Source organism: Tamandua tetradactyla, chromosome 2 (genome assembly GCF_023851605.1).
Source record: "Tamandua tetradactyla isolate mTamTet1 chromosome 2, mTamTet1.pri, whole genome shotgun sequence".
In the NCBI taxonomy this organism is placed as follows: domain Eukaryota; kingdom Metazoa; phylum Chordata; class Mammalia; order Pilosa; family Myrmecophagidae; genus Tamandua; species Tamandua tetradactyla.
The window spans coordinates 63,506,632-63,523,964 of record NC_135328.1 but is presented as its reverse complement, the minus strand read 5'-3'; the positions used below and the strand labels follow the sequence as shown (position 1 = coordinate 63,523,964).

The following is a 17,333-nucleotide window of genomic DNA, read 5'->3' as shown; positions in this document are numbered from 1 at the left end:
CTGTTACAACTCCTCTTTTTCCTTTGATCCTTTTCCAAATCTTTAGAGATATCTGGATTATGCCCATTCTAACTTTTTTTCATGTTGAAGAGGAATGTTTGCAAATCAGTATTGCAAATATCCAAACCAGATAAATTTGGGATAAAGACAATAAGGGACAGTGGGATGGAAATAGCTGATGTTCTTGGAGAGATTGCCCCTCTCTAGGTTTCAGAACTTATCTGGCTTATGAACCATCTGAAGGTTTTAGGTTTCTGAAAAGTAAACTTACTACGGGAAACTTATAGGATCTCAGATAGAGCCCTGGGTTTTCTTTAGAGTTAACAGGAATGATGTTGGTTAGGGTTTGGCAAACCATGGCAATTAACAATATTAAGCTGAAGCTTGCATAGGAGTATCCTCCAGAATATCCTCTCCACTCTATTTGAACTCTCTTAGCAACTGATTCCTTATTTTGTTACATTTCTTTTGGTCTAGAATGCATTGTCGATCCCACTGTGCCAGGACCAGGCTCATCCCTGGGAGTCATGTCCACGTTGCCAGGGAGACTTTCACCCCTGGATGTCATGTCCCACACAGGGTGGAAGGTAGTGATTTTCCTTGCAGAGTTGGGCTTAGAGAGAAAGAGGCCACATCTGAGCAACAAAAGAGGTTCTCTGAGAGTAACTTTTAGGCATAATCATAGATAGGCTTAGCTTCTCCCCTACAGAAATAAGTTTTGTAAGAGCAAGCCTCAAGTTTCCCTAGTGTTTGAGAACGTATTGTATTTCCCTGGTGGTAAGGTTTAATAGTTCTGTATTTTTTCTCTAGTCCTTCAAGGGACTTTGCCAGTATTTTTTAATTATCTGGCTAATATACTCTGGGATGTATTTGGGTATTACAATAAGCTATACAGAATTACAAGCCATTGTTTGCATTCTGAGTTCCATGTGTTGGGTTGTTTAAATGAACTATCCAGACAGGTTGAGTTAGATTGTGTGCTACAGAAAATTTAGGTTTTGGACAAAATAAAGCTCTTTGCCTTTGGTCTCATATAGTAGGTAAAGTTCTAAAATACAGACACTGTCAGTTTTTATCCTGTATTCTGATTTACCATAGTTCTAAACTAGTATTTACTTTTACAATAAGCTATTGTTTTAATAATAAAGTCATTTAAGAAAATGAAATAAACCACTCCAAACAAAAACCACATTTGCTTCCTTGAGAACTTAAGTGGGTCTCGTATAATCTCAACAGAATATAGAAACTGGTCATTCTCAAATCAGTATTGCAAATATTCAGATCAGGTAAATTTGGGATAAAGAGAAATCTGCTTTGTGTCCTGAATTGACAGTATTCTTGGATCAAACAGATTGGATTCTTGCCAGCTCTTTCCTTCCATTTGGATTCTAAACCCATCTTTAGGCTACATATCATCTTTTTTTTTTCTTTTAAAAAAATTACATGAGCTCAATTTGATGTTTTGGTTTCAAAGGAAAGAGTTAAAAATATACCTCCCAAATGTTACCCTATTCGAGGATAAGGATGTTTCCTAAAGCCCCACTTCAGAATTTATAAAAGTCACTTCACAAAATCTTAGCCAGTTTCTTTCTTGGAAACTCATTAGCACTGATGGACTACCTTCATTTTGCTGACACACAGGTGAAAGTACTGATGGAGATGGAATTTTAATGTTTTAATGTCTAAAGTCTATTGTCTCAAAATGCAAAGAGTTTTTGGCTATTAGACAGCTAATGAGCCTGTCATTACCAAGTTCACTGTGAGTTTTTGTCCTTCAGACTCTGGCTTCCATCATCTCTGGTTTCAATTTTTTATGGACCTTTTTCAATTTTACTGGAATTCTGAAAACATTGTAAAGACAGAAAAATTTGGGGTGAACTTTAATCCAGATTAATGTCCAAATCTAACAAACACTTTTTTTTTTATAGTTAGAATATTTATGTTAGAAGTGTTTCCATTGGTGGTGTTTTGTTTTTATTTCTTGAGTTTGGTTTTGCAATCTGACCTCCTGGTCTTCCCTTTTTCTTAGGAATTAAATGTGATATGTCTCAACCCTTGTGGAACTGTACTGTGGGCTTTTTTCCAGGTTTGTTTCTAGAAATAAGCTAGAAGAACTAAACCGGAGTGGTGGGATGGTAAATTTTCTCAGTGAATTGTTTCTGAGCTCTTTGTGTGATTTGAATAATATCAGTTGGCCTACCACCAAGTTAGGGAATTGAGGATATAACTAACATATTATTGAAATGTTTTATAAAGTTATCTCAGAAATAACCTTTAATATTTTTTATCCCAACGAGAATATCCTAATGATTTCTGACCAGATTTCACAATCTGTAAATACTTGGTAGTGAATTTTTGCAGCACTATTGAATGTAATTCTCAGAAACTGAACTATGTCCAAATTTGAATTTAGAGTATGTAACAAGGGAAAAATTTTCCTCTTTAGTTGTATTTAGAGAATTTAAAAGGTCACTTTTAAATTAGATTGATCTAATTTATGAAAGCTCTGAGTGGTGGAAAAAATCTTAATTCTAGAACTGTTTACTCATTTCAGTAACCAGAATGAAAGGCCCATTAGCCAATGAGGCTGAATGAACTTGAGGGGTGGAGTCCTCAGTGTGCTTGTGAGACGAGGATGGCGATGCGTGTGAGGATTAGCTGCGTCTAGGCCGGAGCGCCCAAAGCATCTGATGATTAAGGGGTTTCCTGCCTTATACTAGGATGTCCCCTTTCTCCATTCTCCCTTTGGCTTTTCTCTAGCATATACACACATTCACAGATACATGTTCTCTAAGGCAGGGGCTGGCAAACTTTTCTGTAAAGGGCCAACAGTAAATAGTTGAGGTTTGGTCAACCATATACTGTCTGTGTCACATATTCTTCCCTCCTTGCCACCACCCCTCCCAAGTCATTGGAAAACTCATTCGTAGGTAGAGGGTTAACTGTTACGGATTTGGCCCATGGCTGAGGTTTGTGGACCCCTCCTGTAAGCACTGTCAGAGATTGATCCCATTAGAGCAAAGGACAGTTAATCTCAGAGAATATTAATATTAAAAAAAAAAATCAGCGTGGTAACTGAATGTAATTTTTTGTAAAGTTAATAAAAAGTGCTTCCAGTCCTTTTCTCCCCAAGGAGTGCCTACCCATTTTTTTGGCTCCCCTCATCCTTCAGGCTACATAGATGTCATTTCCTTCTGGGAGACGTTCCTGACCCCTGCTTCTGTAAGGGTGTTCCGAAAGCACTGTGTACTTCCTCTGTCGTGGCGCTGATAGTCACACCTGGTTACTTCTGTAACTCCCATCAGGCTCCGAGCTCCAGATGTGCAGCTTTAACCTTTGCACCATCATTTCTCCCAGAGTGTGGCACATGATAGACCCTTAGTAGATGGTTAATGAAGGAAGGAAGTGGGTGGGAGGTGGAGCGTAGTGGTTCAGGTAGAGGCCCCGAGATCAGTCAGACCCAAGCACCAGTGAAGCTCCTCCGTGTACTAGATGCCAGACCTTGGACAAGCTCCCTCTCACCTTCTGGGCATTAGCTTCCTCCTTTGTATTCTGGGGATAATAGTAGTCCCTACCTGAGGGGTTGCTGTGTTGATGGAATGAGGTCTTGTGTGTAAAGCACTTAAAGCCTGTAATGTAAGGTACTTTAACTGCTGCTATTGTTGTTGCCTCCGCCACCCACATTACTGCTTCAGTTTCTGTAACTTCTGTTGGAAGGCAGTGTGGCCTAGGGATTAAGGCTTCTGACTCGAGTCAGGCTGCGTGGCTTTGAACTCCACTTCCGCTGCTTACTAGCTGTGTGATCCTGATCAAGTTTCTTAACCTCTCTGTGTCTCCGATTTCTCATTTGTAATGTGGATGTTAGTTGTACCTAACTGACACTGAATGGGAAAATAAAGCATTTATAATTGTGACTGGTTCTTAGCAATGTCAGTTATTGCTAGCTATTATCTTACTAATAGTGTGACTTTGGTCTCAGCTACTAATTTTACCATCCTTTCCTATGTTCACTGAATCCATGATAGACAGTTTATGAGCAAGTGCCTTTTGTGTGCTAGACATGCAAAGTTGTGACTGTGACTTGTTCTACCTTAACTCCAAATAATGCAGATGTTCTTGTTCTTGGGTTACTCCCTCCTCCTAGGAAACTCCTGACCTGAGAACTAGGAGACTGTGATTCTGTAAATGACTGTGCCTCGTGTCATGGTGGTTCACTGCCTCCCCACATGAACAGATTAAAATGCCAGCCCAGACATGACTCAGCTCAGAGGTGTTATAATGAGGTCACAGATGAGAAAGGGATTCAGAAACAAAGGTTACGTTGCTGTTGTCCTCATAAATACCTTGATCTGTTCCTAAGAGTCAGACTTCAGATCAGATTCATTTTAATTTGAATTCAGTTAATGTTTTCTGTCCAGGATGTTTAAAGGCATTGTAGGAATCACTTGAACCAAATAATTATTCCTTTTACTTTCACTAATTACCTCTTCCTTTCTACAGCGTGATAATCATGAGTGAATTGCATAATACCTCCCAGCAAGCCTGCAGATGCAATTGCCATTTTGTGTATTCATCACCAATAAAGTTGGCCAGTAACATTTTTAGCCTTAAAGTTTATACATTTAGTTTTTCTCTCTGACAGGGCTGACAGTTTACAGAAGAATCAAGATCTGGAATTTGAACGAAATAGAGAACGATTTGAATTTTTAAAGGTATGGGCAGAGCTGGTTCCCTGTGTTGGGTCTTGAAGTGTGTGGGATGTCAGTGCCAAGGAGATGGGCTGAATGGAAGTGTATCAGGCATTCACAGTGTTCTTTCCGTTGTTCAATTCTAGTGGGGTTCCCAGGCTTTCCGCAATATGCGGATTATTCCGCCTGGCTCAGGAATCATCCACCAAGTGAATTTGGAGTACTTGGCCAGAGTGGTGTTTGATCAGGATGGGTATTATTACCCAGACAGCCTCGTGGGCACGGATTCGCACACTACCATGATTGATGGCCTGGGCGTTCTTGGTTGGGGTAAGTGTCCTTCCAGGTGCCTTTTCCATGTAGCTGTTCTAGGGCATGCACCTGAGCTGGCTTCGATGCTGTTACGTCCCAAGAGCATAAATGTTCACGACCAGGAAAATCAGAGAGGTATTTTTGTCTGCATTGTTTGCTGGCTGTACTTCCAGTGCCTAGAAAAGTGCCTCGCGCCTAGTAGCTACTCAGTGAATTAGGTTTTTGGTTTGTATGCTATATGGTGGGGGTCACATTTCATTCTTTTTCCATGTGTTTCCCTTTATTACGGCATCTTCGTTAAATTTTTGTTTTTTCTTTCTTCTTTTCGCTTGTTTGTTTGTTTTTGGGAAGTGCATGGGCCGGGAATCGAATCCCAGTCTCCCACATGGCAAATGAGAAGTACTCCTGCATCCAAGTAATTAGGTTTTGAAAGAACTGGAATAAGAGGTTAGGAAACAGTAGATAAATGAGATTCACGTGGGTTGTTCATTAAACACAAAGGTTCCTGAACGCCCTGTCCAGTGGGGTGACGTCAGGGAGTTCTGACACAAGAGTTTGGGAGAACCACACTTTGAAAAACATTTGTTAAAAGTTCTATAGAGAGAAATAGAGAAAAGGTAACTGCTCTTTATAAAAACATGACTCAACTCTGTACTAGAAAAACCTCGTAACTGGGCTTATTACCTGTTAATGACATGGAATCTATGCCTGAGGGATATAGTGAGGCTTAAGGAAAGAAAGCATTGTTCTGGCGGAACAATTCATTGCAGGTGTGGGTGGCATCGAAGCAGAAGCCGTCATGCTGGGCCAGCCCATCAGCATGGTGCTCCCCCAGGTGATTGGCTACAGGCTGATGGGAAATCCCCACCCTCTGGTAACATCCACTGACATCGTGCTCACCATCACCAAGGTAACCATCTGCTGCCTCCTCTGTGGTCTGGGAAACTTGCATTGACAACCAGGGAGAAAATACATGATGAATCCCCCTTGTTTCCATGTGCTCTAGAAATTTTAGCAGACAGTATGATTAAAAATGAGATGCAATAAGAAGAGTATTTGTGGTTAAGTGGTAGACATTTATGTTTGTTTTACTCTTTTGTTGCTACATGGATCTTTAAAAAATTTTTTTTAGTTGTGAAATCATTCAAATATACAGAAACTAAAAAGGCAGTCATATGCCCCACTTAGACTTAAACAGATATTAACATTTTGACATATTTCCTTCAGAATGCTCTCTGTATGTGTGTGTGTGGGTATGTATATATATATATATATATATATATATATATTTTTTTTTTTTTTTTTTGCAAGTGCAGGCATTGGGAATCGAACCCAGGTCTCTGGCATGGCAGGCGAGAACTCTGCCTGCTGAGCCACCGTGGCCCGCCTTGTATGTATATTTTTTAAGAAGTAAAATGTAATATTTACAGCTAAAGCCACCACTCCCTATTTCTAGAAATAATCACTATTTGGAAGTTGTGGGAATCATTTCAGGCACATATTTTTATTTTTTACTACATTTTTTCCACATGGCTTGTCTTTACATGTAAATAGCAAATTAGTTCCATGAATAATATTTAATTTTTTAAGCCTCTTCTCTATAATATGATATATTGTAACAGATTTTCTCAAAGCTAGAAAATATGTTTTTTTTTTTTCTTCTTCAGCTTTTTTAGGAATAATCTTTCTTTAATGATTTGCTTGCTTTGCAAAAAGAAGGCAGTTTCTATTTGGAAGACTTTTGGAAATGTTATGGTTTTTTATTGGCACAAACAACTTGTTCTGTTTGTATAGCTTGCAGGCTTGGAGTCTTTTCAAAGGCTACTACTATACTGTAAAAAGCCATGAAAGTTTCTATTTGATTTAATCTTTGTGGAATTTAGAATTGGATTTATTTGAACACCATAAATAATTCTAGGTGTCTGTGCACTGTCCTTCAAATGTGGGATAATATAAAACGTAACCAAAAAATTTGGCAGAATCCTATGTAACCCAAAGAGCCCGTCTGTGTGTCTGTCCACAGTTCACATGGGGCTTCACGTGAGGCCAGGTCTGGGTCGTGGCTTATGTAGAAAAGCTGTGGGAAGTCAGACTGTCTCTGTCTTGGACCACACTGGACTTGTACCTGCATTCAAATTTGTTCATTATACCCTTGAAGATAACCCATCTACTTATTCAATTGGTGCAAGTAATAGTTTAGCATATCTAGGCACTTCCAGTGATCTCATTAAAGAAAGGGAATGTTTCGCATTTTGAAAAAGTTTTCTTAAAGTTACTTGTTTTAGGGGCATTATTTTACTTTTTTTATCAAAATTCTTTTGACATAATTAGATTTATAAACAAGTTGGTATAAAGATAGTGCGGAACTATGTACCTTTCTTCCAGTTTTCCCTAATGTTAACCTCTTCTCTAACTGTGGTATACTGATATTTTTTAAATCAAAACTAAGAAATTAAACTGATATGACTCTTTAAATAAACTACAGATTTCACCAGTTTTCAGTAATGCCATTTTTCTGTTCTAGGACCCAATAATCCAAGATACCACATTTCATTTCGTTAACACTACTTATTAAGTTTTATTTTTTTAATTATTGAAAAATAGGTTGGGTTAATTTATTAGAACAAATCTGGTAAGAATCACAAGGTGGTGGTTCTACATTTTAATATGAACTCTCAAGTGCCTCAAACCTCTTCTATTGTTTCTCTGCTTAGCACCTCCGCCAGGTTGGGGTTGTAGGAAAATTTGTCGAGTTCTTTGGGCCAGGGTTAGCCCAGTTGTCCATTGCTGACCGAGCTACGATTGCCAACATGTGCCCAGAATATGGAGCGACTGCTGCCTTTTTCCCAGTTGATGAAGTTAGTATCAAGTACCTGTTGCAGACAGGTAAGTGCAGGACCAGAAAGCTCCTTGTAGAAGTTTCATAGAATGCTTAGCCTTGGAGCACTGGCTTCTTTCTGCCTTTGCCCCTCAGAGTGCATTGGGTCAGATTTCCACTCTTTTTTTCCTTCTGTGGAGTCCAAATAGTTGTTAGAGTTGAAAGAAGGCTGTGGTAGAGATGGTGTGGCTGATTGAAAGAGCTTGGGTACTCTGGGAGCCTGATGTCATACTGGTCTTCTGCTACTAGTTATTTCACTTTAAGCAAGTGGTCTTAATAACAGTGACCAGCATCGATGGAGCACCTGTTGTGTACCTGCTGTACCAGGCCCTTGATATGCATTTGCTCTCATCCTCTTTGCAGACTGATAGGGTTGATTGATTGGTTAGTTGCTTGATTAATGAATAAGAAGGAAAGCAGAGGATCAGAGAGGTGGGGTATATTATTCAAGGCTAATAAATCATGGAGCTAGTATCCAAACCCACAGCTGCCTGGCTCCAAACGGGCAGCATGCCTCGACTCCCCGTTCAGGCTCTCCAGTAGTTAAAAAGTGATCCTGCATATGAGGGCATTTTGAAACATCGATGGTTTTTTAACTTAGTATTTATTTGTTTAGAAATTTGACTTTAAATTTGGAAAAGCCTTTTTTAACATTTCTTAAGCTTATTTTTAAAATATAAAGTGTTCATTCAATCTGTCAAGGTCAAGTCAAGATCCCAGATATATAGTAGTATATACAATATATAGACACTACCCTCATGGAGCTTACATTTTAGTGGGGGAGAGAGTGAACAAAAAACCACATAAATACATCAGCGTAATAGTGAAAAAGAGAGCAGGGGAGGTGGTTGAAATAGCCAGAAGGTACTATTTTATATGTAGGAAGATCGGTAAAGGACTCTTGGAGAAGATAAAATTTGAACAAAACCTGAGTAAACCGAGAGGACAAACCTTGGAAAGTGGAAACCACAAGTACAGAGATCTAAGACAGAAACAGGCTTGATGTGTTCAGTGGACGACAGGGAGGTTTGTGTGGCTATAGCCCAAGGGTTGAGGAAAGGTGACGGGAGGTGAGCTGTCAGGGAGTGGTTGGGGGCCAGTTTACTGGGTCATTCTGAACAAGAGAGTGACATGAAATCATTTTTATTTTTAATACCGCATTCTCATTGACAAAGATGGGAGAGAGGACCTTTTATTTTCCAAAGGACTTTTTAAATTGCAGCTACATTATTAAAGAGAAAAGGGAATATTACAAACACAGGCCGCCTCATCCATGTCAAGCATTTACTATTAAAGGGTTCCAGTGTCTAGTGTTTGCTGTGAGTCATCAGGAGTAGTGGACATTGAAAGTAGGCGCTGGGTCCACTTACCCTGGCTAAACTGAAGGACAGAAGCAGTGCACATGTCTTGATAATGTTTCATGAGAATCTTACTCCAAATAAAACTTTCTTCTATAGCCCGAGGAAAATCCTCTGGAAGTAGTGAAGATTTGACCAAAAAAAAGTTTTAAAAAGTGTCCTTATTGAATAAAGCCACTTTGGAATTGATTAATTGATACCTCCCTCATACATCCAAAGAATTTAAAGTTAAAAAGATGTAGAAATAAAAGGACAGAATAAATAATTGAGGTAATCAGCCTACGGAGGGGCTGTGGGTTGGGAAAGGAGGAGAAAGGTAGAAAAATAAATCCAGAGGTAAAATTAGTTTTTATGGCACTCGAGGCATCCAGTAAATGTGGTTCTCAACTTCTTAGTGATCTGGCACCAAATTCATAACATCTGTTAAACTGGGGAAAAAAAGCCTGTGGTTTCAGAAAAGGTCTCATACTGAGACCTGAGAGAAATTTCTCCTGTGCATCTTCATGAACAGCATTGCCAGGGATAGCGTGAACATAGGCTCAACAACAGATCCTAGCAAATGTGTTAATGAAGCTCATACAGCTGTCTTTTATGAGGTCCAGGAAAACTGAAGACCTTTACAAGTCGGTTCAATCAAATACACGAAACATGTTCATTATCTATGGGTCCAAGAATCAAGCTCTTACACAGTCTCATTTGACTATAGGAAATGGGTAGACTGTGTGCCATTGGGCACACTTTGTGACTATTATCTCCTACAACCAGAATCTTGATAAGGATTAAACAGCAGAGGGTTCAGGGTTATATTCTTGGTGATACAGCATAGTCAGTTAAGACTTTGGACTTTGGAGTCAAATTCGGCTTTAAATCTTGGTTCTTCTGTTTACTGGCTGTGTTCTATGAGAAAGTAAATGATGACTTAATCTTCTTGAGTCATGATTTCCTCATTTATAAATGAGAAGGATAATAGTGCTTGTCTCATAGAGTTGCTGCAAAAATTAGTTGAGATAATGAATTTAAAATATTAGTACACGCTGCCAGATACATAGGAAGTGGTTGATAGCTGGTGGTTTGCAGTGGGGGGTATTATTTTAATAATAATGAGTAATGCAGAGAGTCTTTGTGACCAGTTGAAGCATATGCAAAGTGTACTTGGATAATTGGCTAAGGTTTGGGATCCTCTTAATTAAGGGCCATAACAAAAAAAGAGCGGTAGGGGTGGGGTCATACCTTAGAACCAGAATCTTCTGAAAATATAGCCTCTTTGGAAAGAACAACAGGTCAGTTAATGCAATAAACAGCAATAGCAGCAGCTGGAGAGTTTCAAACTTATTTGCCTGAAAGCTGAAATATCAGCAAAGCTTTTGGAATGTGTTTAAGTGAAATAAATGAGTATAACTTGTATAACTGTTGGTGGAGGCATTAGTTTATAGTCTTTAACCAGGAAATATTAACATTTGTTACTTATTACTCCTTAAAATGCCTGTTTAGGTCGTGATGAAGAAAAAGTTAAGTATATTAAAAAATATCTTCAGGCTGTAGGAATGTTTCGAGATTTCAGTGACTCCTCCCAAGACCCAGACTTTACCCAGGTATGCGAACACCTTCCAGCAAACATGACTCCTCTTCTTCAAGGCTCCCGTTTTAGTTGTGTGGTGCTTTTTCCCTTAGGGGCAAGGAGAGGGACTGTACTTGTAGGAAATTAGTAACTGCCTAGTCATTTCAGGAGACAAGGGTGTTAAAAGGTTGAAAAATTGAAAGGACAGGAGAAGTGCAAACCTAACAAAATAACATAACTTCTTACATTTGTGCTCTGATCTAATCATTATAAATTGGGTGTGCTCCCCTTTGCAAATTACTGATCCACCCTCTTATACAGAGGACTGTTGAAGAAGGACATTACTAGAGGAACTAAAGGTATTTAAAGGTCAAGCCCATCATTATTGTATGTGGGGAAAGAAATGGAAGTGTGAGCATATCAGTACTTCTGTTTATCTGGGGACAAGAGAGGTTCCTTCCTCCTTTTTCCTTATTCACCTTTATTTTGTAGAATACAAACTGAATTCACATTTTCCCCCGCAGCCAAGGTTGGCAGGTAAACTAATTATAGGACCCTTATTTTGTTTTATACTGTGAGGGAAGGGATTAATCAATTAAACTAATGTCGGTTTGTTTCCTGGCATTGACAGCTTAATATCTGCATCCCCCCCCCCCCCCAAAATCATCTTAGAAGAAATATAATGGTTTAGGTATCATTTCCATAGATAACCTAACTCAGACTAACTTAAACAACAAAAAGAATGTACGAGCTGCTTTACAAAGGTCGATGAATGAAGGACGCTGGGCAGCAACTGCTGGTCTTGCTGAGAGGTAGCAGGACTTCCTGCCTGTTCCAGGCTACTTAAGCACCCATCTCGATACTGGGAAATCAGTCAGTGAAGTGTTAAGATGGGCATTGGCTTCCTTGCCTGTGAATGTGGTGGTTTTCTTTGTTGTTTTTGTGGTGGTGTTTTAAATTCTCTGGCATGGCATATATTTCTTCTTTGTGAGTATAATGAATTTTACAGTTCCTTTTCTTCTTGGGTGAACAGGTTGTGGAATTAGATTTGAAAACAGTTGTGCCTTGCTGTAGTGGACCCAAAAGGCCTCAGGATAAAGTTGCCGTGTCTGACATGAAAAAGGACTTTGAGGACTGCCTTGGAGCTAAGGTAGGGGCTGGAAGAGGCCAGTGGAAATCCTCCCAAACCTACCCAGGTTGATAGTGCCCAGTGCCTCACTCACCGATGACTCTTCCTGCAGCCTGGTGTGGAGGGATCCACTTCTCCATTCTCCAATCCTTACTGACTCCCCCACTAACTGAGGGCTGGGCAACTTCCTTAGAGCACATGACCGTCTATAAACAGCTCAGCCGCTCAAGTGACCTTTTTAACCACATGATTCTCACCACATTGTTTGCCCTACTCGCCCCAGCTTTTCAGGCCATTGTACTTTTGGTCAAGCCATTTCCTGCCTGACTGTTTCTTCCCCATCACTACATGTCCCAGGCTGTCAGTTCCTAAAGACTCAGTTCACATACCAGCTCATTCACAATGTGGTCTCAGACTGTCGCGGCAGAAAGACACCTTTCCCTCGTCTGAATCTTTGTGCCACTTCATGTGAAACCCTTTCATGGCATTTCATATTCTCTACCTTACATGTTGGTACTTTATATTATTTACATGTCTGATTTCCCTTACTGGACTATAGATTTGAGGTTAAAGTGTGTGTTGGAATTGCCTCTGTATTCTACAAAGTACCTACGTAGTGTGACATCTTGCATGTAGATTTTCAATGAATATTTCCTGAATAAGTGATTAAGATGGGATGGATTTTATCTATGGGACTCCAGCATTGTATCAAATGTTCAACTAAACTTTGCATTATTGTTCATGGTTAATTGGATCTGGCCACAATGGTACTTTTCCCCACATTTCCATAATGTGAGAACAATAACCACAGTCTGTATCCATAAACCAAACCATAACATCATTGAGTTCTATTTACACTATGAACTTAATTTGTCGGTTTAGCTTGTCTATGTTTGAGGTGAGAAGAAAGTAACTGTTAATAATTTCCAATCAGAGCAAAAGATTCAGAAACCTTGATTGCCTTTTGTGAAGATTTAAGTAAAGAGAACTTCACTTTAATTTTTCTGTAGCATTTCAGAGTTTACTGGCCAAGATATTTATGTTTTGTTAAGAATTGGGCTTTAAAGTTATAGTTGTCAAAATATTTCTTCTTCCAAAGTGAGAACTTTTGACCACATATATGCATATTTTTTCCCTACAGCAAGGGTTTAAAGGATTCCAGATTGCTCCAGATCATCATAATGACTATAAGATGTTTACGTATAATAATAGTGAATTTACTCTTGCTCATGGTTCGGTGGTAATTGCTGCCATTACCAGCTGCACAAACACCAGTAATCCCTCTGTGATGTTAGGAGCAGGTAAGTGCATTTGACTCCATCCCCAAGGTGCTATGGCCAGGTAGAGAGACGTCTTCCAAGGCATGACCCAAGGCCTCGACTGAGTTCAGTGTGTAGTTCTCTGAACCCTGTCTTTTCCAAATGCAGAGATTTACTGGCCCAGAAATATCTACACAATAAATAGTATCCAAAGCAAAGTATTTCAGGTAGAATACATAATGTGTTTTTTTCTTTCTCTTTGGAATTGACTCAGAATATCATAGAAGAAAACAGAAGACACTGAATTTCTGAAGCACAGAATCTTATTTTAAACGTTGGAAGGAAAAAAATCTTTTCATTTCACAGACTTTGTTCACTGTAAAACCCCTGATGTAGCTTTTTGTACAGCAGAATTTAGTACTGTCTTTAATGCATTGGCAAGTGGTGTCTGAATTAGGGCACAGGGCACTGGATAAAAATCAGCGTATCTGACCTGTTATGCAACTCCGGTTAAGTAGTTAATATTTAAATGCATGGTTTCACTAACATAAGGTCTCGTTAGTTTCCAAATTTTTAATCATTCCCAAAAGTTTCTCTTGAGTCTGTCTATAGATCAAACAATGTCAACAGTTCTTTCTTTGATGTGCACAAATGCATAGAGAAAACCTTCTTCATCTAAGACTTCATCTCTTGCCACCTACGTGTCCCTTGTCTGGAGTTTTATACCCTCACCCCCACTCCTAATTTCTTTCCTAATTCTAAAATGATAACTTTCTAAGACAGAACACTCAGTGTTCCAGTAACGGTTTTTGTATTTGCTGAAAGCCCAGTGGCCCAGGAGCACTTGATCTTCTCCTTAGAGAATTATCTGTGTGCTATATTTTTACTTCTACGTTGTCTGTATTCCTCGCCAACTAGTACACAACTGCTAACTGAAAGGGCCCTTCCAGTTATGATTTTCATCCAAATAAAATATAAGTAGAGGGTGCACAGGTGGTTCAGTGGTAGAATGCTCACCTGGTACGCGGGAGACCTGGCTTCGATTCCCGGACCATGCACCCCCCCCCCAAAAAAAACAAGACATAATTAGAAAGATCATTTTCCCTCCCAAAATTAAAATCTCATTCTGTAATATATTCCTAAGTGATTTACCTCTTAAAAAAGAAAGGAAATTTCCTTCCTTATTTCCATAACCAATTTTGAGTTTACTGTATACAGAAAAATGATTTTGGGCCAGGAAGCTTTTGATTTCTGTTAGGCAGCAGAACTAGCAGAAGGCACCAGCATAAGGGGGCTTTGTCTGGCAGTGGCAGGAAAAACAGACTGAAAAGTCAGTCTCTTTCCTGAACTGTCCCCGGCACCCAGAGCAAGTGGCAACCCACCGTCTTATTTGTGTTTACCATTTCACAGGATTGTTAGCAAAGAAAGCTGTGGCTGCTGGCCTGAACGTGAAGCCATACATCAAAACGAGCCTGTCCCCTGGAAGTGGTGTAGTCACCTACTATCTAAGAGAAAGTGGAGTCATGCCTTATCTGTCTCAGCTTGGGTGAGGGGGTGTTTTTCTTTTACACCATTGCTTTGTTGTATTTTATTCCACATGTATCTTGCTATAGCACCTTATCAGACTTATGCTTGTCTGATAACATCTAATTGCATAGTCTTTTACCAGATGGCAAATCACCTTAAGCCCTTAAATACCAACTAAGCAGGCCCTCCTGTATAGTAGTGCTGGCTGTTCATCACACAAAGCTGCGCGGGTGGAGGGGTTGGGGGGAGCTGAAATCGGGCCTGTGCTCTGCATACCAAGCCTTGTTCTTGTGTGCACAGACTCGTGGAGGAGGGGGTGCCTTTTTCTCATTTGCACAAAGGAATCCCTAGGGCTAGCAGTGGCCTTCAACTGAGAGTCTGCCCTTCTGTGTGAAAATAGGTATTTACCATGGCTAAAAACATGCACATTCCTTGAGGTTAGTTATTTGTTGCCTAAATACAGTTTAACCGTTTTCCCCATTATTCATAATTTGGTTGATGCTGATTTTAATCAGGTGCTTCATAAAATAGTAAATGCGAGACATTAAGTGGTATGTCTGATGTCAACTTTTAAAAGTTCTATATCACTCAAGAATAATGTTTTAGTTTGCTAAAGCTGCCAGAATGCAGTATATCAGAAATGGATTGGCTTTTATAAAGAGGATTTATTAAATTACATGTTTACAGTTCTAAGGCCATAAAAATGTCCAAACTAAGGCAACCGGTGAAGGATACCTTGATTCAAAACAGACCGATGTCTGCCACGGGGAAGACCTATGGCTGCCATTTGAGGCCCTGGTTCCCAGTTCCATTGCTTCCAGCTTCTGATTCCAAAATGTTACCCTTTTTCAAGGACTCCAGTAAACTAATCGAGACCCACCTTTAGTGGGCAAAGTCACATCTCCATCGAATCAAAAGGCCACACCTTCTCCATAGATACTATTATGTGGTCAAAAGTCATGCCCAAAATTGAGTGAGTCAATCTCTATGAAAGCAATCTAATCAAAGGTTTACATCCTACAGTAGGTCTGCCCCCACAGGATTAGATTAGGATAAAGAACATGGCTTTTCTGGAATACATAACAGTTTCAAACTAGTGCAAATAATGATATTGATATATTTATATATATATTATCAGCAGGGGTCGCTCACTGAACCTTGGTTCTCCTTCTTGTGCTTCCCTTTTGGTGTCTAGGTTTGATGTTGTAGGCTACGGCTGCATGACCTGCATTGGCAACAGTGGGCCCATACCAGAGCCTGTGGTGGAAGCCATTACACAGGTATTACAGCGGAGCGTGTGGGTCTTCGGAGCTGTTGTTGCTTTTCATACAATAGGTCACAAAAATGCTGGTAGTTTCAAGAAGGTCCAGGAAAGCAGGGAGTATGTTGAAGAGTGTGGTCCTTAGAGTCAGGTTAAACTTACCAGCTTTATAACCTTGGCCAAATTAACCTCTTTGTGTCTCAGTTTCCACATCTGTTAAATGGAAATGGTAATAGTACCTGTCTCTTAAAGTTGTGAGAATAAAACAATAATGGACATAAAACACAGTGCAGTGCTGGTACACAAATGCTCAATAAATGCTGTTTTTTTACTACAGAGGGTTCCAGAACTGTTGGTTCTCCTGGTAACTTAAAATTTGTTCAAAGTCAGACAAGTCTCCATACAAATGAATCTAAACCAAATTGCATCGGCTTCGTTTTGGTCCCGCAAAATTTGTAGTCTTTAGAAATATTATTTGGTTTGCTGTGCATTAATTATAGAATCCATGCAGGTCCTTGTGGCTTCCTTTAACTTCCAACCTTTAGTCTTAACCGTCTATTCTTAGAACCCTGGCAGCAAAATCCAGATATTTCCTCTGACACGTAACCTCTTGTTTTCTTGAGAGCAGAAGCCACTGGACATGTCTGTTTGCTTCTTTCAGCCCAGAGCATCTGCTGCAAGATGCCCTGTGTACTCTTCTCCCCTGCAGTAGAAGAGGACCAGATGAAACGGCAGCTTAAAGAACACCATGCTGTGATGTAAAGGCTTTTGCCAATGGTCTGAGATGAGAAGCCTACACAGTCTTCTCTGTGTAACCTGATTTTTCTTTTGTCACATACAGGGGGACCTTGTAGCCGTTGGGATTCTGTCTGGGAACAGGAATTTTGAAGGTCGCGTCCACCCCAACACACGGGCCAACTATTTAGCCTCTCCTCCCTTAGTAATAGCATATGCGATTGCTGGGACCATCAGGATCGACTTTGAGAAAGAGCCATTGGGTAAGATTTGATTTTTTTTCCCCAGTGAAAGCCAAAACATTAACTGAAAGAAAGTTGCTTATTTCCTTTTCCTTAATAAAAAATAAAGGATGGACCCTCCAAGATAAGAAAGGAGAATCTTTTCTTTATTCCCAATACACAGCTAAGACCCAACTGAAATAGTCAAAGAAGAATTTACTGAAGGGCAAGGAATGACAAAAGGGAAATAAATACCAGAAGTTCGTGGTATTCTGGCTTCTTCTCCTGTGTTCCTCTTTCCAGCTTCTATGTTAATGATTGATAACGTTTTAAAATATGCTCTGTAGGTATACATTCCAGATATTTCAGCTTCTCAAAATTCAGGGGAAAATGATGTTTTGTCTCCT

General features: G+C 39.7%; 1 protein-coding gene across 1 annotated transcript in view; it reads left to right on the top strand.

The window, feature by feature from the left end:
- Positions 1 to 17,333, top strand: part of ACO1 (aconitase 1) — a 59,951-nt gene that overhangs the window by 26,942 nt on the left and 15,676 nt on the right. Inside the window, exons 5-14 of the mRNA XM_077147978.1 lie at positions 4,643 to 4,712; positions 4,835 to 5,018; positions 5,771 to 5,910; positions 7,715 to 7,886; positions 10,728 to 10,828; positions 11,828 to 11,944; positions 13,065 to 13,224; positions 14,593 to 14,728; positions 15,905 to 15,989; positions 16,812 to 16,968. Coding sequence (XP_077004093.1) covers positions 4,643 to 4,712; positions 4,835 to 5,018; positions 5,771 to 5,910; positions 7,715 to 7,886; positions 10,728 to 10,828; positions 11,828 to 11,944; positions 13,065 to 13,224; positions 14,593 to 14,728; positions 15,905 to 15,989; positions 16,812 to 16,968 — 1,322 coding nt within the window. The remainder of the gene's footprint in view (positions 1 to 4,642; positions 4,713 to 4,834; positions 5,019 to 5,770; positions 5,911 to 7,714; positions 7,887 to 10,727; positions 10,829 to 11,827; positions 11,945 to 13,064; positions 13,225 to 14,592; positions 14,729 to 15,904; positions 15,990 to 16,811; positions 16,969 to 17,333) is intronic.